General features: G+C 36.9%; 1 protein-coding gene across 1 annotated transcript in view; it reads left to right on the top strand.

Annotated features, from left to right (window-relative positions):
• The window catches only part of LOC150077062 (solute carrier family 12 member 8), a 179950-nt gene that overhangs the window by 122086 nt on the left and 35101 nt on the right, over positions 1–22763 (top strand). Inside the window, exons 9-11 of the mRNA XM_090386023.1 lie at positions 17422–17568; positions 19461–19760; positions 20459–20669. Coding sequence (XP_090242149.1) covers positions 17422–17568; positions 19461–19760; positions 20459–20669 — 658 coding nt within the window. The remainder of the gene's footprint in view (positions 1–17421; positions 17569–19460; positions 19761–20458; positions 20670–22763) is intronic.

Here is a 22763-nt window from a genome sequence, read left to right as displayed (position 1 = left end):
ACATTGATGGACAGGGCAGTGTCGAGTCAGTTTGGTGTGACATAAGCATAGGTAAATCAAAATTGAGAGTAGGAGTGTGCTATAGGCCTAATGACTCTGATGAGTATAATAAGATACTGTACAGGGAAATAGAATGGGCCAGTAAATCAGAGAGTCTTATAATGGGGGATTTTAATTTCCCAGATATTGACTGGAATTTGTGGGTTGGTCACTCACACACTAGCAAGGCTTTTGTGGATTTATTGGATGATTGTTTTCTACACCAGCATGTTCGGGAGGCAACTAGAGGGAGTAATACTCTTGATCTGATTATCAGTAGTGATTCTTCATGCATTAGGAATCTGCAGATAAAGGAACCACTGGGTGGCAGTGATCACAGTGTGCTGAAGTGGGATTTACTCAAGGAGGTAACTACCATCAGAGGTAAAGGGAAGGGTTTTTGCTTTCGTAAAGGCGACTATGATGGTCTGAGACAGTATTTAAATTCTATACAGTGGGACCAACTGATGCTGTTACCAACAGCAAATTCAAAATGGGAAGCATTCAAGGAACTAATCTTGGAAGCTACCAGGCTTTACATACCAACCAAGAAATATTGTTCAAGGTTCAGGCCTAAATGGTTGTCAGATGAACTAATGAGACATATGGCAGAGAAGAAAAATGCATGGGATACATACAAATTAATGGGTGACATTGAAGCCTATGATAGATATAAGTTGGTCTGTAACCAAGTCACAAAGGAGATTAGGCAGGCAAAGGCAGATTATGAGAAATCCTTGGCAAAGGATGCAAAGAAAAACAGAAAAGAGTTCTTTACCTATTTAAACTCAAGAAGGAAAGGGATGAATCAGATTGGTCCACTGGATGTTGATGGTTCAATAGTTGAGGATCCAGCTCAGGTGGCTAACAATCTAAACGAGTATTTTGCATCTACATTCACACATGAGGAGTTATTCAGGAAGGGGAATGTCGTAGGTGAAGTAAACATTGGCAGTGAGCTAGATGATTTTCTAATAACTGAGAGGAAAGTGGAGGAGAAATTGTTGAGGATAAACATAAAAAAGGCACCCGGGGTGGATGGGATCTATCCAGTTATATTAAAGGAGGCAGCAAAGGAAGTAAGCAAACCCCTAGCCATAATTATGAGAGCTTCTTTGGACTCAGGGGAGGTACCCACGGACTGGAGATGTGCAAATGTAACCCCAATTCACAAAGGAGGATCAAAGGCTGACACAAGTAATTATAGACCTGTTAGTTTAACTTCGGTTCCAGGAAAATTAATGGAGACACTGGTTAAAGAAGCACTGCAGGATCATCTGGACAAGAATTCACTTATAGCTCAGACACAGCATGGTTTTGTTAAGGGCAGGTCTTGTCTGACCAATTTGATTGGATACTATGATGTAGTCACAAAAGAACTGGATGCAGGGAATAACTTTGATATTATATATTTGGATCTTAGAAAGGCTTTTGATACTGTTGTGCATGGAAGACTGCTGCACAAATTGGAGAAGTGCGGCATTGGAGGCAAACTGCTGCTATGGATAAAGGGATGGTTGAGTGGCAGAAGACAGAGAGTGGTAATCAATGGACACTGCTCAACGTGGACTAATGTTATTAGTGGAGTTCCTCAGGGTTCAGTGTTGGGTCCATTGTTGTTTTCTGTATTTATAAATGATATTGATGATGGTGTATCAGGCTTAATGTCCAAGTTTGCAGACGATACCAAGGTTGGCAGGGTTGTTAAGGACACTACTGATACTATGCTGCTGCAACAGGATCTGGAAAGGTTGAGCAGATGGGCTGAGAGGTGGCAAATGAAGTTTAACATTGACAAATGTAAAGTACTACATATGGGAAACAGTAACCCCAGATCACCGTATCAACTCTGTGGGACTACGCTGACAGTGGTAGAGAATGAAAAGGACCTGGGGGTAATTGTGCAGGCAGATATGAAGTTCTCTGAGCAGTGCAGACGAGCTGCAAGAGTAGCTCATGGTGTCTTGTCAATGATATACAGGAATTTTTCTAGCAGGGACAGGGATGTGATTATTCCCTTGTATAAGGCATTGGTCAGGCCACACCTTGAGTACTGTATACAGGTCTGGAGGCCTCATTTCAAGAAGGATGTAGAGCTGCTGGAACGAGTACAGAGAAGGGCAACAAGATTAGTGAATGGAACAAAGGGTTGCTCTTACGAAGAAAGGCTTAAGTTTTGCAAATTACAGAGCCTGGAGACTAGGCATCGGCGAGGTGATCTGATAGAGGTGTATAAGGCTTTGAATGGCTTGAGCATGCTCAATGCCGATGGGATTCTTCCTCTGGCTCAGAATAATCACCTGAGAGGGCATAAATTCAAATTGAGGAAGGACGGATGTCGGATAGATGTGCGGAAATTTTCCTTTAGCCAGCGGGCAGTTGGTTTGTGGAATAGACTCCCATCGCTTGTTGTTGAAGTTGATAGCCTAAACAAATTTAAGGCTCAGCTGGACAGGTATTTCGAACGAACGGAGGGGTGAAATGGGAGTAGTGGTTGGTTTTTTTTTTTTTTTTTTGTTTTTTTTTGGCTGATGCTGAATGAGCTTGCTTTCTTGCATCATATGCCTCTACTAATGCTAATGCTGTCATCAGGCCCAATCAAAAAGAGAATGAATTCTGCAATATATGTACAGAGGAGAAAACTATTTATAGTAAATAGTTTTCTACCACCCTCCACATATTGTACCAACTTTCATCTTTCTTGGTTAGGCCTGATGAAACAATTCAATATGGAATCAATAAATGTTGCTGGTTAAGCAGTTTATTGTTTTGAGAGTTTTAGGTTAGTAATTTAATCCTTTCGCCACAATAAAATTCACTTTTTAACAATTCACTTTGCTTAATTAGTGTCATTCCTACTTCATCTTAATTATTTATAAATAGCTACACGATGTACATATATTTATAAATATCTACATAAAATTAGTCTCATTGTTTCAATGAATTTCCTTTCTCTCTCTTCCCCTACCCATGTGTATATATGTATGTATAGAATCCATCTGGTGATACTGTTAGCAGTTAATACATTTAAGTCTATGCTAAGCATGAAGTGGAAAATCAGTGCATTGCTTAAATGTATTTTATTCATTGGCGAAGTGTTTTTTAATTTTTTCTTTTATCTTTTGAATCTGTCCAAATATCTCTTTTTTTCAGTTTTAGCATAGGATAAGGAAATTTTCTGAATTTTTTCACAATTTCTGAGTTGTGTTGGTTGAAATAGGTAAATTTTTGGTTATTACTAGGAATTCCCACCTGCGATGCAAATAGTAGGTTGGGTTTTTCAATAGGGGTTTTTTGAGAGGTTGGGTTTTACACTGAGCAGATATCTTTTCCAATATATGCTCTCTGACTAGTTTAACAGGGCTCGCCTGTCATTTAATCATTGTGATGTGTAATTTAATTTGCTGAAGTTATAAATTCATGTAGCATGCTTTTATGCCCCTCACCCCTTTCTCCCATGACTTCTCACATGAATACTTAAATTCATGCAAACCCTTCCAGTCTCCTCCCTGATGGAAATTATAGTATGGATAGTACTTTCTAAAAATATATCCCAATATTTCTTTGGTCAATTTAGGATCAGTTAAGGAAATTTGTTAAATTAATTCACAAGAAAGAAATATCAGCTTTATTCTAAAATTAGGAGGTCAATAACCATTTTGGAATATTTTCATTATCTAAAATAGCCAAACACATTGTCACATATTTTGTAGATTAGGTTAGTGGGTTTAAGAGTTTGTCGGTTAGGTTAGAGGGTTAGTTTAAGTTTACAGGGATTAATAACAGTAGTCAAGGTATGCTTTTGTAACAACTAGTAAAGTTAGGCAGGTGGGCTGAGAAGTGACAAGTGTAACACACTAATGCAAATGCAAGGGACTGCATGCGGGTAGTAGTAATTCCAGAATAATGTACCAGCTGTGTGGTACCACGCTCAAGATAGTAAAGAATGAAAAAAAGACATTGGGATAATTGTGCAGTCAGATACAAGTTCTCTGAGCAGTGCAGATGGGCTGTTAGAAGTGCTCATGGGGTTTTGTCAATGGCATACAGGAATTGTCAGTAGGGTGATTATCCCATTGTATAAGGCAATGGTTAGACGACATCTGGAGTATTGTATTCAGGTCTGAAAGTCTCATTTTAGGAAAATTTGGATCTGTTAGATTACTCCCACTCTCATTATATCATTGCTTCTAACTAACACACACTGATGTGTGTTATTCTATGTAGATTAAGAAGTTAAGCATTAGCATACTTAACTTATTAATCTGCACACTCCATCTGCTTTTGATAAGAGGCATGACCTTTCACCTTTCCTATCTTCCGTGCTCTCTGAAATACATCATACCATAGCAAAACTCACCATCCCCTATTTCTGGGTAACAGCACGTTTCCATTAGCCCTAAAGGGATTTGAATTCATTCATTTTTATTGACAATACTTTTGACATTACTGTAGACACAGTTGGACTAAGTGTTCTTGTGTAGTTGACTACATTTACGAACTCCTTGAAGTTGTTTTAACTTGTTCCCCTAGCAGTAGTTTCCCTTTCATTTGAAACATTGAGAAATTGGATAGTTACCTATCCCCTCCTCATATACTATAGGTAACTATCCAATTTCTCAATGTTTCAAATGAAAGGGAAACTACTGCTAGGATCACATAATTTAGTCAATTTTCTTATCTAAATTTTTTTAAATATTTTCTTTTATTTTTGTATCTTTCTTTATATTTTTATTGTTATTTTTTGATTTTTTTGTAGTTATTTTTATTCTTTTGTTATTGCTGTGTATCATTTCTACTGTCATTTATTTTTGGACTGGAGCAAAGTCCTATAGCTATTAATATAAATACTAATACCCTTCCTACACCTTGCCATTATTGGCTGCTGTAAGAATATTTTCAAGGATAGAGAAAGTTTATCATTCAGTTTTTGTTTATTATTTCTTCAAAGTTGGCTGAGGCCATGAGGCACTGGCATGTTTGTAAATTGCATGTGTTATTTTGTTTGGCTGTTTCCTAGAAGGAAGAGCCATGCAATTCATTCAAAATCAGTAAACTCAACCTGTGTAAAAAAAAAAAAAAAAAAATCTTTCATCTGCACATATATTAAAAAGACCAAGCTAATCTTTTCTGGTTAGTTTGGTCTTGTGCTTTTTGGAACAGAAGAGCACAGTCATTGGAGAAGCAGAAGAGAGAGTACCCACAAAACACGATTTATAGACTCTATTAATAATAAATAGATTATAAAAGCTTTACACAGGTGAACTGTTTTCAGTTAAAGTATTTTGATTGTGGCTTTCCTTAAATTCTTTGATTCAGTAAAATTCAGATGACAGTGACAATACTCATCACTGTAAGTCTTTCACAGTGCTGTGACAGGTTCCATTGTAGTTTTGTTAATCACATGCAAAATTTCAGCAATAATACTTCATTCTATGTCTACATATATAATAAATTTTGGAAGTTTCAAAAATCAGGCTAATTCACATCTTGTCTCTGTGTTTTTGCCACAAGAAGAATGCTGCCTGGTGAAGTGATTTGTAACATAAAGTTAAAAAAAAAAAAAAAAAAAAATGGCTTTAAGAATATTTCAGGGTAATAGTTTAGATCCATTAAAAAAAACATTATTTTTTTATGAACTGCCCTTGTATTATTGTAGAGTTAGAAGTTTTAAATGTGACAAGGTTTTACTTCAATTATTATCAAAAAGAAAATGAAACAAACTTCTATAATTATATGCTTCTGCTTGGGACTTTCACCCATTTGCATTTTAATTGTAATAATTTGCAAAGTATATTTTGATCATGCAAACTTTATTTTTAAAAGAAACATTCATCATTTACTACTGCTGAAATATCAGCAGTGAATGTTATATAAGCTTAGTATAATATGTCTTTGATATTTAAGCTGTGATTCTGAAGTATTTTGATTAACAGTTATGTGTTTCACACATTTGTGCAAGTGTGATGGGTGCAGATGTTATATAGATATAGAGAACAATGAGCAGAATTAACATGGGAGAAAAAAACTGATATTATAACAATTATAAAAGATCAACTGGCTAAGTTTTAAACTGTTAAACTAAGAAATTTCAGTAAATGCTCCATAAATATAATATTCAAAGATTTAGTTTTTATGTCCAAGTATAGACTTTCAACAATAATATATAGTTAGTTTGAATGGTACACTGAAAAATGCAATTATTTCTAAAAGTTAGGAATAATTGCATTTTTTTTATTAGTAAACATCTCAGGGTGTATTGTTAATAAAAATGGTTTGCTAAGTTGCTTCATACATGAAATAAATCAAGGTAGAAAAATTTATTTAATGTTATTTCATCTATGAATTTAAGTTGGATTATAATGGTATTCTTCTTCTCTCAAGACAAGGAAACATGCCACTCAGATTGAATGAGCTAAAAATGTATACAGTGGACCCTGCTTTATGATTAGCTCACTGTATGATCAAATCACTTTACGATGGACTCTCCATAATAAAATACCATTCATTATACAAAATGTAATGAGTGCCGGTCGTTGTGATTATGTTTGTGAATTAAATTTTAATTCTATTAAACAGTGACTCTAATAATAAGCGAAAATAGAAGGAATATGATCCACAGGCTATAAAAGTTAAAAGATATGAAGGACAAATTTACACTTTATTACCTTCTCAGTTAACAAAATTAAATGATACATGTGAAAATTGAAAGAATATTTTCCACAGGTTAGAAAAATAAAAATAAATTTATGCTTATGTACGTAGCATTAATTAATACTGTAATGTACATACTGACTTTTTTTTTTTTTGTTGTGAAATTTAAGAGTAAAGAAGATAAGCAATCAATAACAAAGAACACAGTATGCACAAATTTTGGAGAAAATTATTTTAAAATATATTCTACATAATTAATTGGAAATATTGGACATTAATAATTAGACATCGAAGAAGGAAGAAGAGGGATAATAGCGCCATCTTATGAATAAATTCATTGACTGAAGATATAATAACTACTTTTGCGAATCTAATGAATAATATATATCTGTTTATATACATAGACAACCTCTGGAAACCAGGCAAAAACTAGTTGTAATCAGCCTTCTGCACTAAGCGGGGCTCTGCTGTAGCCACCTTTCCTCTTCAAGAGCATACCCCTGGGGGCTCACATCTGGTGAGTATGGGCTTGGCACACCCAGGGTCCTGAGCTGGATATCACCATTCTTATCTTTCTTGGTGATTCCCTTCTACTTCTCTCTCTCTCTCTGGATAAATTTCAGAAATTTTTTTTTTGCCTGGTGCAGCATAAGCTTCAGGCTTCCTTGTATCATATGGCTAATAATAATCTCTTGGGATGCATGATGACTCTTCCTATGATTAAAGCCAGCCCCTTTCAAAATCGCTATGTGGTAGGCAATGGCATACCTCCACATTGTCTGATGCCACAGAGACCATAACAAAACCAACTCTAAAAACTGCTGTTAAAGGAAGACCTGCAACTAGGTGAAGGATGGGATCAGTCAACTTTTGGGCATGACATTTTGCGATACCACTAGTATAGCACATGATCGATGCAGTTGAAGGAATTTATTGGTGGCCACAGCAGCTCCTCATGGAACTTATTGACAGGACGAAGAAGTGAGATACTGAGTAACAAGTTTACAGAGCTTAAAAAATAGGAATGAAGAGAAGATTCTGAAAATTAGTTTTTTATATGATTGAAGATTTAATCGAAGGGGTAACATTTCACCATAACATAAAAACCCACAGAATTCCAGCTGTTGGTATTATCGCAAATGCAATAAGATTGAGTTTACTACACATTTATAAGGCGCCTCCGTAGCCAGGTGGGAAGGAGCAGCAGTGCGTAGCACACGATTCTTGATTAGACAGGGGTTCGAGCCCGTCACCACCAAATACGGAGGATGCGGAAAGGTCAGGGAGTGACCACCGCATATCCCAGAGTAATATGGCCTTAGTTGCTAATGCTCCTAAAAACCAATTAACAAAAATAACACATTTATAATAGATTGCACTAACAAAAAAGCCCAGTAAACTAGAAACTGCAAATTGCTTTTATTGTTTTATGGTAGTGGCCTCTAGAAATGTGCTTTAGAAAAATATTGCAAAGGCATTTAAAATTGATTCTTATAACGGAACATATGATAACAGTGAAAGTGTAGTGCATTTTAATGATTTTAATTGGTTTTTTGAAATTTGGTTCTATAAAGCGGCTGATCTAATAACCAGTGATTATGTTAACCAGCGCCTACTTATTTCACTTTATGATGGGCTTAAGATTGTCTCCAACTGGACCATGTGGTTCTTCTTCTCCCCCAATAGCAGCGTTTGTAAATATGTTGACCACATTTTTGTTCTTGCATCCTTTAGTTCAGGTGGTTTTTTTTTTTTGTTTTTTTGTGTTGTGCTTATTTGACATAAATATGGCCATTGTGTGTGCCAGACAGCTTTTGGAGAATGACCCAAACCTACTAGGCAGAGCATCTCTGTCTACAGAAGATCTCTCTCTCTTGGTGATTCCCTTATACTTTTGACACTCTCTCAGGGTAACTTGGGAACTTGAATGGGTTGAGCACGCTGAATTCTGATGAGATCCTTCCACTTGTTCAGATTACGAACCTAAGGGGGCATACATTCAAATTAAGAAAGGACAGATGTAGAATAATGTGCGGAAATTTGCCTTTAGCCAGCAGGTGGTTAACTGCTGGAACAAACTTCCATCTGTCGTTGTGGAAGTTGATAGGTTGAATAAATTTAAGGAGGAACTGGACAGGCATTTGGAGGGAATGGTGTGTTTTTTTTTTTTTTTTTTGGCTGATGCTTTCCCTTCCCCATCTCTTCCATCATGCAGTATGATTGATGACTTTTGAGGTTATGATGAACATCGTGGTGAGATCCAATATTCCTTACATTTTGAGGGTACAGCTCTAAAATGGTATTCACAGGCCGGCCGCTAGTCCGGACCGAACCTATTGGTAACTTTCTAGGAGGCTTCCGGATCAGCTAGTGATCTTAATCTTGCTACCTCTACTCTGCCAGATAGTGACTGGAGGGAGTCCGAGTAGTGTGTATGTGGGGAGCATTGTCGAGGCCACGTTATGTCAAGGATCTGGGTATATTCTTACCATGTGTATGCCATATCCAAAAATTTCATTACTTCATACAGCATGTCCCACCCACTTTTTCTTACTATTGAATACACCATGAATTGTCAAACTAATAGAGCAAGATTATCTGCAAAAAGATCTAAACCTCCCAAGCACTTCCTAATTCATTTCACAAATATACGTGGTATCAATTCTAATCTCAGCGATGTCCATTTCCACTTGCAGTCTGCCAAACCCCATGTACTTTTTTCTGACAGAATCTCAGTTATTGGTTGATTCAACTACTGCTCATCTCAGATGCCCAAATTATTCGCTGTATGATTCTTTTCGCCTCAAAGGTGGTACTTGTGCATATGTCTGTTCTGATATTCCCTGTAAGAGACTTGGAAATTTGGAATCTCCTCTCTTCGATCTTCTCTGGCTTAAAATCTCTCTACCTCATTGTGTCAAATTCATCTGTTGTCTCTACTGTTCTCCCAACTCCACTAATCACTTGGAGATCTTTGACTTCCTCTCTTTGCAACTTGACTTTCTCCAGTCCAACTTTCCTAACAATGAGGTAATTGGTGATTTTAATGTTCACAACTCCAGCTGGCTTCCATTTTCTAGTCACACTGACCCAGCTTGTCGAGATGCTGAGGCTTTTGCAATTACTAATGATCTTGCACAGATTGTTCATTTACCTACAAGAATACCAGACAATCCTAATCATACAGCCAATACGCTTCATCTTTTTCTCACAAAACAACCCTTCTAAGTACACGGTCGAAGTGAGAGGTCCTTTAGGCACTTCAGATCACAACTTGGTGATTATCTCTTCTCCAATGGAACCTTTATCTCATGGCTTTTCCCAACCTCGTGTTGTTTGGCATTACAAGAATGCAAAATGGGATGACCTGCGAGACTTCTTTTCTTCTTTTCCTTGGTCAGATTACTGTTTCATAAGTTCTGATGTCAACGTTTGCTCAGATCGTGTCAGTGAAATTATTCTTGCAGGAATGGAATCCTTTATCCCACACTCCACTTTAAAATCTTGCCCTTTATCTAAACCTTGGTTTTCCAGTGAATGTGCTAAGGCTGTTCAAGAGAAGAATGTTGCATATCGTAATTGGCTTGTTTCTAATTCTTCAGTTTCATTTTCTGCCTACACCAAAGCTTGAAACATTTGTAAAGCAGTTATTAACCAGTCCAAACTAGAGTTTGAACAGGCTAAGAGTAGAAAACGTGCTTCTTACCCTAATGGTAGCCGAGCATTCTGGTCTCTTGCCAAAGCTATTGGCCACAACTTTTGCCCATCTCTACTCCCACCTCTGTCCAAACAAGATGGTTCTGTTGTCACTTCAACCAAGGATAAAGCTGACCTGCTAGCATCCCATTTTTTTTCAACTTGTGCATTAACGATCTTGGTAAAACATCTCCCACTATTCCCAAAATGCTCCATTCAGTGGTTCCTGTGGTCTTCCATGAAAAGGATTTTGACGAATCTTGATGCTAAGAAAGCTGTAGGTCCCGATGGTATTTCTCCACTTGTTCTCAAAACCTGTGCTCCTGAACTTACTCCTATTCTTTGCCGCCTTTTTCACTTTCTTATTCCAAAGGTGTTTTTCCTTCTGCTTGGAAATTTGCTCATATCCAGCCAGTTCCTAAAAAGGGTGACAAATTCCTCCCATCCAATTATCGTCCCATTGCAATTACTTCTACTCTTTCTAAAGTAATGGAGAAATCAATTAACCGCCAAATTTTAAACTACCTAGAAACCTTCCGTCTGATCAACGATCGCCAGTATGGATTCCATCAGTGTTGATCCACTGGTGATATTCTGGCTTATGTTACCCATTTATGGACTAATTCAATGGAAAGGTTCGGTGAAACACAAGTAGTTGCTCTTGACATCTCAAAGGCTTTCGATCATGTTTGGCATCAAGGTCTTTTACACAAACTTCCATCTTATGGTTTGCCAACTGTTTTTAGTAATTGGTTATCCAGTTTTCTCTCTGTCTTCTAATTTCTCCACTAATGCTGGTGTCCCCCAAGGTTCAGTTCTTTCCCCCATTCTTTTCCTCTTGTATATTAATGACTTTCTTCCATCGACTGGAAATCCTATCCATAGTTTTGCCGATGATAGCACATTTTGCCGATGATAGCACATTCCACTTACCATTTTGAGAAACCTTGTCCTGCTCAATCAGGTTCAACTTCTTGAAAATCTGCTACTAATTCCTTAAATGCCAATCTTCAGGTAATTCTCCAGTGGGGTTTGTTTGTTTGTTTGTTTGTTATTTCGTTTTTAGGAGCATTAACAACTAAGGCCATATTGCTCCGGGATATGCGGTGGTCATTCCCTGACCTTTCCGCATTCTCCATATTTGGTGGTGACGGGCTCGAACCCCGGTCTAATCAAGAAGAGTGTGCTACGCACTGGTGCTCCTTCCCACCTGGCTATGGAGGCGCCTCTCCAGTGGGGCAAAGACAACTTAGTTGATTTCAACCCTTCTAAAACTCAGTCTTGTCTTATATCTCGCAAAAAGGATTTTTCTGCTCCTATGCTTATCTTTAGTGACACTCCGATTTCTAGGCAAAATGATATATCTCTTTTGGGGATTACCCTGACTTCTAATCTCTTTTGGCACAAGCACATTACAAATATTGCCTCTTCTGCATCTAAAAAACTTGGTTTTCTCTTTCGCTCCTTTTGTTCCAAACAGCTGCTCACTTTGTATAAATTGCAAATCCGCCCTGCCATGGAATATTGTTTCCACATCTGGGGTGGTGGCCCCAAAACCTCTCTCAGGCTTCTTGATTCCATTCAGAAGAGGGCAGTTAGGTTAATTAATGACTCATCTCTAACAGTCTCTGCACTTGCTGTCTTATAGACGTACTGTTTCTGTGCATGCCGCTTCTACAGATACTTCCATGGCACTGTTCTTCTGAATTAGCTTCTATAATTCCTGCTGTCTCTATCAAAACAGTCTGAATACGTGCCGCCACCAGCCAACATCCATTTACTGTCCAACTTCAAACTCACAGAACCAACTTTTCATCTTCCTCGTTTATTCATTCAGCTGCCGTTTTCTGGAACAACCTTCCTTCATATGTAATTCCTGAAAATTATAGTCTACAGAAGTTTAAGTCCAATGTTAACAAATATCTTCTTTTGTCTTCTCAACCTCCAACCCAAGCACGGTACTAAGTACTATAGGTTCTAACACCTCTCGTGTTTGGCGTTTACATAAAAAAAAAAAAAATAAATAAATAAATGAAATAAGCTCATACACTTGCTTTCTTGTATCACATGCCACTACTACTACTACTTTTTTTTTTTTTGTGGTGCAGCATAAGCCTCAGGCTTCCTTGCACCATATGGCTATTAATAATAATAATATCGGTTCCATCCTTAACCTGTGCTTATCAGGCAGTGTCGTCACATTTGTTGACTCTACAAACAAATATACCGAACAGCTATGGTACCCCTGTCAGTGTAGTCATTGCCAACATCGTGATAGAGGAGTTGGAGGAGTGCATATTCCTGAACCTGCTGGCTTCAGTCACCATCTGGTGCAGGTATTTAGATGATATCTTCATCATCATCACCACCCGAGGTTCGGATTCACAGCTATTACAATACCTCAACCCCCTATTCCCCTTCATCCAGTTCACTTTAGAATTGGAATCGAACAAGGCATTTTCTTTTCTGGATGTCTTAGCTAGGCACGTGAGCCCACTTCTAGAAACCTATTTTGTGAGGATTTTGTATTCATCGTGCAAGTCCAAAAGGTGATGCTCCCAGTCCTGTAGGATGTACGTCAATCTTGTGTTGAATAATCCCTGCAGACCTTCATACCTCGGACATTGATACATAAGATGTGACCAGCTCTCAACATCTCCGCAGGTGCAGAGTGGGTCAACAAGGAGCCCTAGTATGGTGAGCTTGTCATTGAAGGGCCCATTAGTAGAAAGGTGAGTGCTTGTCCCAGCTGAAGCCAAGTCGGTGATTTTGGGTAGACCTTGTCAACGTATGGTAAAAATTTCCTTGTGACCTCCCCCTTGGTGTAGGCCATCCACCTGTTCTACCATTCTTGTTGGAGGTGTTTTTGTAGTTGCAGTTTTTCCATGCTCTTTCTGTTTGTTGGTTCGATTGTATATCCTTGGAATGTGATAGGGATCCCTTTGGAATAGTAGTAAATTAGGCTGCGCCGGACTGCCTCCAGGTCCAATGGGAGGACACCGACCAGCACCCGAACGGCCTCTGTGCCAACTGTGTTGCAGGCTCGAGTCACTGTGAGTAAGATTGACCAATGGGCTGATTCTAGTGTTCTTCTATTGACGACCATAGTTGTCTTGTGATACTAAATAGCAGCCACGTAGGTGATCATTGGAATAAAAGTGGTCTTGTAATACAACGTCAGGACGTGTTTTTTGAGGCCCCAGTCGCAGTGCGTGATCTTTGCAACCATGGCAGAATATTTCCTTATTTTGTTCCTGACTTGTTTGAGGTGGGACTGGAATGAAAGCCTTGTGTCAAAAACGACACCAAGGTATTTCATTTCAGTGGCAAAGTTGATTGTGGTTCCATTTATTTTTATTTGGGGTGGCCTTCTGACATTGAGAATTCCTTTCAGTAGGATTGATTTGGTTTTCTCTGTTGATATTTGGAGAAAGTTGTCCTCTGCCCACTTCTGTAGGATTTTTTAGGGTGTTGTTTGCTTGGTCCTCCAGCTGAGCTCTTGAGTCTGCAGTCACTGTAAGGATTAAATCATCAGCGAAGGCCTGTCAGTGCACTTCCCCAAGATTAATGTGCAGGAACTTGTCGAAGACTATGTTCTAGAGCAGGGGGCCTAGGACAGACCCCTGCAGGCATCCTCTGTGTACTGTTCTGGTGATTCGGTGGTATGATGTCACTACTTCTATAGCTTGTTGGGAGAGGTAAGTTTTAATGCCGTTGTATAAATTGGCTGGGATTTTCGCTTGTCGGAGTCTGCCCAGGACGCTCGGCCATGCCACCAAAGGGAGTCGAATGCCCCAGAAAAGTCCACTGCTATGGCTAGGAAGTATTTTTACTGGCATTCCTCAACAGCAACCAGAAGGTTCCTCATGGCATCCACAGTTGATAGTCTAGGCCTAAAGCCAAACTGATTGGGTGATTCCAGGTTGGCAGCAGAGTAGTAGTGTTGAATCCGCTTGTGTAGTCGTCACTCCAGTAGTTTGCTCATGACTGTGAGGATAGCGATAGGCCAGTATGAGTTCAGTAGTTGTGGGTCCTTGCTGGGGTTCAGTTTTACAGTCACCAATTTCCATTTTTTGGGGAAGTATCCCTCTGACAAGCATTGATTGTACAGCTTTAGTAGTAGGTTTGGAGCTAATTGGACAACTTGCTTAATAATCTCCAGCTCTAGTAGATCTTTGCCTGGGCATTTTTTGGGCCGGATTTGTGCTGCAGCTTCTTGTAGTTCCTCTGTTGCTCCCATAGCTTCCATCTCGTAGTTTTCATTTTGCTTGCATAGAGTTTTCTGCTTTTCTGTGTTTTGGGGTAACTGCATCCTTGAAAATGTCCAAAATATTGTTAATGGACTGCTCCCACATAGTTGTAAGTAGTCCTTATGGGGTTCTGGTGGTTGTGAGAACTCCCCCCCCACAGGGAGTTTGTTAGTGGTTACCTTGTACCCCCCCCCCACGCGGCTCTCATTTCCCATTGTTGTCACTAGGCGCTCCCAGGCACTCTTTTTGCTCTTGTGAATTTTATCTGTGTATTGGTTCCTGGCTTCCCTATACCTTTGTCTCAAGACTTCAACCTCATTCTCCGGCCAGGTCCTGTGTGCCCCCCTGTTAAATCCTTTCTTCGTTTTGTGACTTCCTTTTGGAGTGTCTGGATCTCCTGATTCCACCAGGACACCACGCCGGGAGTGAGATTTTTCTTCCTAATTGCCATCTGAGCTACACTGGTAATGAGTTCTGTAACTGTTCTTTGGTGGTGATCTGAGTCTGATTCAGTCTCCTGTTCCTGTGAGCCACCAGATGTAGCTGCTTCCAATTGTTGCGCAAAGAGGTCCCAGTTTGCTTTAGCAATCATGAATCTATGTTGCAATTGTCTGATGATTGGTACTTTTGTTAGCGTTCTTGTAATCCTGTAGGTGATTACCCGGTGGTCAGAGGTCGTCCACGCATTTTCCACCTTCCAGCCAGGGCATTGTGCAGCCATGTTCGTTGTGGCAAGGGAAATGTCGATAGTTGCCTCCCAGAGCGTGTTGCAGAACGTTGGGAGGTGGTGCAGTTTGTTTCAGTATACTGGAAACCCATTTGCTGCGGTCAATTCATGAACTACAGGTCAGTGCATGCCCCTTGCCATCTGAACAGCACTGTGGCCACGTGCCCACTACTCTCTCGAGCTTGGATACATTCCAGCTCAGAGGTAGATGCACAGAGGTTTCTAAGGTAAAAGCTGACCTCACCAATTGTGGCTATCCTGCCCATGTCTTAGACAAGTGCGCACTACAACTGCAAAAACTTGCAGCTTGCCCGAGGCTCTCGCCCCTCATGATAGTGGAACAGTATTTACCACTTATATCCCATATTACTTGGGCGCCTCAGACCACATTTCTAGGTTCCTACGCGAGTACCACGTAAAGTGCTTGCAACTTCTTGGTAGAGGTTTGTGATCTCTGGTCTCCAGGGTAAAAACACCCAATCGCCCCTCTTTTGCACAGCAGTATTGTATACTGGATCACTTGCAACGATTGTGGCAGCTGCTATGTGGGGGAGAGTTCCAGAAGACTCCAGGACTGCCTCGCAGAACATAAGTCCATTCGCCTAGGTGACCCTGTGCACTCTGCAATCGCAGAGCATTTCTGGTCAACTCAACATGACCTCAATCCCAGCCGCGACAGCGAGATGATCGACCAATCTCGCTGCTGCTAAACTGGCTGTGGTTAGAGTCCCTAAACATATCTAGCTGTTACAATGTTTTAAACCATGGTAGAGGTACAAGACTACGCTCAATTTTGGAGTTTGTAGTGTTAAAGCACGACAAATGCTGGCAATCAGCCCATATACGTGCTGTGTACCAACAATAATCACCTGGTACCTCCATAGCCAGGTGGGCAGGAGCAGTGCGTAGCACATGCTTCTTGATTAGACCGGGGTTCGAGCCTGTGACCACCAAATACAGAGGATGCAGAAAGGTCAGGGAATGACCACCGCATATCCCCTGAGCAATATGGCCTTAGTTGCTAATGCTCCTAAAAACCAAATCACAACAACAGTAATCAGATTCGACATAGTAAGTGATTGTACACTCATGTTCACTCTTTCAGTTATTTGAATATGCACTGTTTTTAGTTTATTCCATTCCTAACATTTTATGTTATGTTTGCATTTTCACGTATGTATGTATTTAGGTGATGAAGGGATACGCTATCCTGAAAGCTCCTATTTACCGTATTAAAATTTATTTTAGCTACTATTTTCACTGGTTCGACTGTATTCTCTATGTTAAGTTATGGAATCCAGTGCCACAGGCCCATTCTCATATATAAATTTACCGTATTGAATTTGTGTATGTACAACATTGTGTAAACTGATAATAGTGCAGTAAGAAAAGAGTGCAGTAAGAAAAAAAATTTCAACTTCAGAGGTCTTGGAACAAATTACCAAAAAACAATGTTATTGGGTTCACATTACAATATTTTCATGATATGATGGTGTCTCTGGAACAGATTAATATGGTAAAGTGGGGTTCACTGTATTTACAATGTGTTGAATTTTACATGGTTAAATTTTACATATATATTGCATTTTACCATACTATTTCAGTATTAATAAAATGCTAGCTGAATACTATGAGGATTTGCATGAAAATCAGTTTCCTTGTATTGTATTATTGGTGCCACTGAAAATATGCTCATTTTATTTATTACAAGTAAAATAAGAGACAACAGAATACAATATAGAAAATTCAATCAAGGAAATTTTAGTTCTTGATCTGTGTGGACATAGAAATCCCTATATGACCAAAAGAGAAGAGATAATAAAAACAAAATGCCTTTATTTTACTGTAGTAATGTTAAAAGTGGTGCAGGAAAGTTATCCTTTCAAATAGTTTAGAAAAACATGACTGCAAGTGTGATTAGTGAGATTTAAGATACATTTGATACAGTATGCAGGTATAGGACATACAACAACCCCAAACACACTAGAACATTTTTTATGTCCCTTGTGGATTATATATGTAAAAATATAGTTTTAATGCTTTCCTTTATTATAGGTGTCAGCTATTAGTGTATTGCTCATGGCTGGATTGTATATTTCTGCAATGTCCACGTGCTTAGGGACTTTGTATGCTTCTCCACGTATCATTCAATCTATGGCAAATGAAAATGTGATACCTATTGTGAGATTTCTTGGACGTGGAGTAAGTTTTTTTTTTTTTTTTTTTTTTTTTGTCTTGTTTCCTTATCTGTGTAAATTAATTATTTTTCATAAACCATCATAAAATTATAGCATTTTATGCTTTTACATTACATGCTTTTTTGATGAGTAGTTTTCTGTAGTGAACATTGCAGTAATCTTAGTTAATCACAACAGAGAAAACTCTGTTGTTGTCTTTTTAAGCTGTTCTGTGTGAAAAATAAGACCAACTAGTTTTTATCACTAGTGGGCTGCATTTGATTTCATCTGATAGACATGCAATTAGTAGATTAAAAAATGGGTGAATGGTTACATTTATAATATAGACATTATTGTTATATTTTATTTGATTCATGATATCAGCTATATAATTCTTTTATCTGAGTGTAGAATGTTGATAACCATAATATTTTTTAGAGACAAAACAGAAAAACTTTAAAAGAAAACCAAGAAAATACAAGTGTGGTAATAAGTTTCAGCCTTGATTATAAATATGTTTGATATTATGCTTGATTATAAATATGCCTGATGAGGTGTTTAAGGCTTTGAATGGATTGAGCAAGCTCGATGCTGGGTTTCTTCCTCTTGCTCAGACTATTCACGTAAGGAGACATAAATTGAAGAAGAATGGTTACAGAATAGATGTGCAGAAGTTTTCCTTTAGCCAATGGGTGGCTGATTGCTGTAACAAACTTCTGCCTGATGTTTTGGAAGTGGATAGCCTAAATAAATTCAAGGAAGAACTAGACAAACTGTTGGAGGGGATGGACAGGTGATGTAGAAGTTTTTTTGGCTAATGCTGTATAAGCTTGCTTTCTTGCATCATTTGCCACTGTTAATACTAAGATGAAATGTACATGAGAAAAGAATAACCTGCTTGAAAGTAAATCATTATTACTAGAAATATTTTATATAAAATGAAATTCTCCAGTCCATTATATCTATTTTATATCAAATGGTATCCCCCACACTTCTGTAAATGGATATAATGAATATTTTGAAGATAATATAATAATTATTTTATAATAATTTTTATATAATATTGACTAAATAAATAATTTAGTGTATTTTGTATATTTTAGTGCATTATATATATTATCATCAAAAATGTTTATTAAAAAATTAGTTTTATTACTTTATGGCTAAACCTCCTTTATTACCATTTATTGTGAAACATTAAGTGCAGTTAAGGCAAAACTAATTGGGATTTTGAAATGTTTGAGTGCTTTACCACACAATTTTTGTTTAACAAAATGCAAGGATTTTTTGCAAAAGTATATCTTTATTGCACATATAAATTTTATATAAAAAAAAAAAAACTAAAATACACAACTGCAGCTCAAAGTTTGGAAAATTATCTTCTGCAACTCTCAGGTTTAGCAAGATCAACCATATTTATAAAAGATAATAAGGCTTGGAAGGTTCATTTTTTAAATGACCTCTGCTCTCCCACCCCCCAAGAAAAAACCTTGGTGAAGCTATCACACAGTTTATATCTGCTGGCACCATGTAAGGAGGTAATAGACTGCAAATACAGGAATGCTGATGTGACATCTACAAGAGACTATAAAGTACAGATGATAAGTTTGATGTGGGAAAAATTATATCTACTCTCACAGATTCTATTATAAAAAAATATTTCCAATCAAATCAACATATATGGTACATAATTTTCTGAAATTGTGATTTAACTTTTTTGTAGGTATGATTTATTATATCATAAACACATTAGATTTCTTGCTTTTGTGTGTGTGTGTGTGTGTATATATATATATATATATATATATATATATATATATATATATATATATATATATATATATAAATCAAGCATGTGCATTTCATCTTAATATATATATATAAACTAGGTTTTTTTTTTGTTTTTTTTTCTTTCAGAGAGGACCTAATAAAGTTCCAGTGTATTCCCTCATTTTATTTGCCATTGTTACTATAATATTCATAGTAGTTGGCCAGATTAATACCCTAGCACCCATTGTTACCATCTTCTTTCTTCTTACATATGCTGCTTTAGAGTATGCATACTTTTCTTTAGCTATGACTTTTGACATGCAGTGGCAGCAGGAAGCTTGTTTTATTGATCACGATATGTATAGGCCCTCTTTTGATGTAAGCCAGAGCCCGGGGTCAGAACCTTTGGGTGCCAATGTTATAACGTATGGGACTACAGAGAATAAGGTAAATCTTAATAAATATACTTTGTATATTACTTTGTTTATACTTTTTTATTTATAAATTTGATTTTTTTTATTTCAAACTTTAATTTATTAAATATAGTTTAACTTTGTAAAGAATCACTCACTCACTCACTCACTCACTCATTCATCTCTCTCTCTCTCTCTCTAACAGTGGATGTTTCAGAAAAATTAGATTAAATTACTGTAATTTTTCAATGCAGTCTATTACAATTGTCTTGCTCTACTGGAGTGTAGTATGCTTGTGTAACCAATTGAGCTTCAGCAATCCATTTCTTTCTTGTCCATTTTTAGCAGTGACTTGATTTGATAAGTTAAATCAACATTAACTGTACTAAAGTAGTGCAGTAGTTTAGTCTTAAATGTCTACTATTGTTTTGTGTGTGAGATTTGTGCAATAAATATTTCTTTCCCAAATTTATATATGCTTCCCATATAGAAAATGAGGACAGAAGTTTCTTTATTTTTAAACTATGATCAGGATTCTATACAGTTAATATCATCTAGCAATGAAAAGAGTTAATAATAAAAAACTTTCATTTCAAATTAAAATTTCATAACTTAAATATGTATTGTAATTGAGGGAAAAAAAAACTTTGATTTTTAATTTCAGTTTTTCTTTTTAATATTATTAAAAAATGATATAGAATTCCATCATTTTAATTATAGTTGATTTAAAAGGTTTCAGCTGACTTAGACCATCTCTTCCCAGAGAGAGTTCTGCACCAAAAAAGAGGTATTGTGAGACAAGGCAGCAGCTTAACTGTCACTGGGACAGATTCACCTCTGACATCTCCAGATGAGCACAGCTCAGTCCGCAGTGCAGAAAGTAAAGATTCTTTACCGAAACAAAATCACATTATATCTTCCGATAATTTACTTTCAGCAAAAGGTATGTAGAGGTAAATTTTTTTTTTTTTTCAAAATGTATTTACATAAAGTGAAAATTTCAAATGGATTTGACATTGAATGAAGAACAACTTTACATACAATGAAATGCAGTTTAGTTTACTGATATACTTGTATGGTTGTGTATTATATACTTTGTAATATTCACTTCCCTTAGGTTATCTAAATTACATATATGGATAACATGTTTGCTGCCACTTGATGCATATGTGCATTGTGGTTTTTCATCCAGCTAGATGAAAAAAACATACAGTTCTGGAATGCTTGGAGGTGATGTCATTTTTGTTCCATGCACAAAAATTGCTTGATTTCTAAAAATGCTTACTTCGGAATGATAAACAGTCAAATTCTAGGACAAATATTATAAATTACCTGACAGTACTGGGATGCCCTTTCATTAAATGTAGACTGTAACAAATGTGTTGAGACAGTCATATCTATCTGACTGACCCTTCCCTCTCAGGTTAAATTTTGAGAAATAATCGTTGTCACCTCAGTGTAGATTTTCTGACGAGTCTTTTTCTTTTCTTTATACAGATGTTATCCCAAAACACTTTGCTTTAAGATAAATTCCTTTTTTAAATTATTAAATTATATCATTAGGGTATAGGAGTTTTGAATTCCTATAATTAAGTTTGAATCTAAATTACACAAATATGAATTTTAAATTGTGCACAAAGGGCAAGAAGAGTTATGCAATGATTTTTCCATTTCTCTTGATCATTTAAATATCATTTTTGTTATCTTTGTTTAAATTAAAACACAAGCTGTTAAATTTTTTGCTCTTCTCTCTCTTCAAAAAGCACATGCATTATATATATCTCTGTTTAAAAACTTTACAGACAAAATTTTCCAGAATTTCAAATTGCATGTACCAAATTACTGCCTGCTATCAAAAATTTTGCTTCTAACAAGCAGTCGTACAAGTAGAGCAGTAGCCTCAGTTTTTTACTTAGCTGTGAGTTTTTACCTATCTGTTTTTAGGTTTGTAATTTAATTTTTTGTGAGAGTAAACTGTCTGTGCCCTTTTTGTGATTTCTTTTAACTTCTGCTTAATCTCATACTCTTTCTCCCATGATTTCCTGCTTTAAGGAATTTATTCTTTACTGCCATTACAAGAACCAAAGGCCTTGCAACCATTGCTGCTAACAAGCTGTTAACTGCCATTTTATCAAGAAATTTTAAAACTACACAGGTAAAACCTCGAAGCAGAATCTCAGATTGCTAAGCAATTTGTTTTCACTATTAGTTTGATGGTTGAATTTTTGCTACATTTCCAGAATCTTGTGGCACATCAATATAAATGTAAATGGCACATAATATAAATGTTCACATATACTGCTTGATGATATTATTTCTGTTAGATGTGTCACTGAAAGACTAATGACCAGTTGCAGTATTAAATTTCTTCAGTGATATGTTCTTCCTATTTTAACCTCCCTGATTCATCCTTCCAATTTTTCTTGTATACTTTATCCAAGAAAGGATATTTCCATGAAATTTCTTCTAGCCTTTTCTTGCTACAGAAGTTGTTAATAGAAAGGGCCAGCTCTATCTCCTACATTTGAACCTATTCCTCTACTTTAATGCCGTCTGGCCATCTGTTTTATCAATCTTTTGGATCATTTTCATAAATAAGATGAAAAAGGGAGGATCCTTAAGGCCAGTACCTTAGCCCTTAATTTCCACTTTTCTTCAAAATTTTCCTTATTTCTTATGCAGATATAATATGCCTGTGCTATATCCACTTCTTTGAAGAGTCTACAATTAACAATTTTATTAGCAGCTTTATTAATAATGCCCTTTCTGTTCTTAATTTTTTTCTCTCTCAGTTATTCAGGTTTAAAATTAATTCAGACAAATTCAGCACTATCAGTTATAAGGAGTATTCTATTCTAGTTCTTTCCTCAAAGGTGGACATTAACAATTAAGTCTGTATGAATAATAGATCCACCTCTTTGGTGATATTATTCAATTAAAAACAGTAATTTTAGGCAGTTGTTTGGATAACATTGTCATTTCCAAAGTGAGCTTAAGCCCAAGACAGCAAGACATAAAAATATAATGAAATGAATCA

Source organism: Mastigoproctus giganteus, chromosome 12 (genome assembly GCF_048544385.1).
Source record: "Mastigoproctus giganteus isolate SK-2022 chromosome 12, ASM4854438v1, whole genome shotgun sequence".
Classification (NCBI taxonomy): Eukaryota; Metazoa; Arthropoda; class Arachnida; order Uropygi; family Thelyphonidae; genus Mastigoproctus; species Mastigoproctus giganteus.
This window is presented reverse-complemented; position numbering and strand designations above follow the sequence as displayed.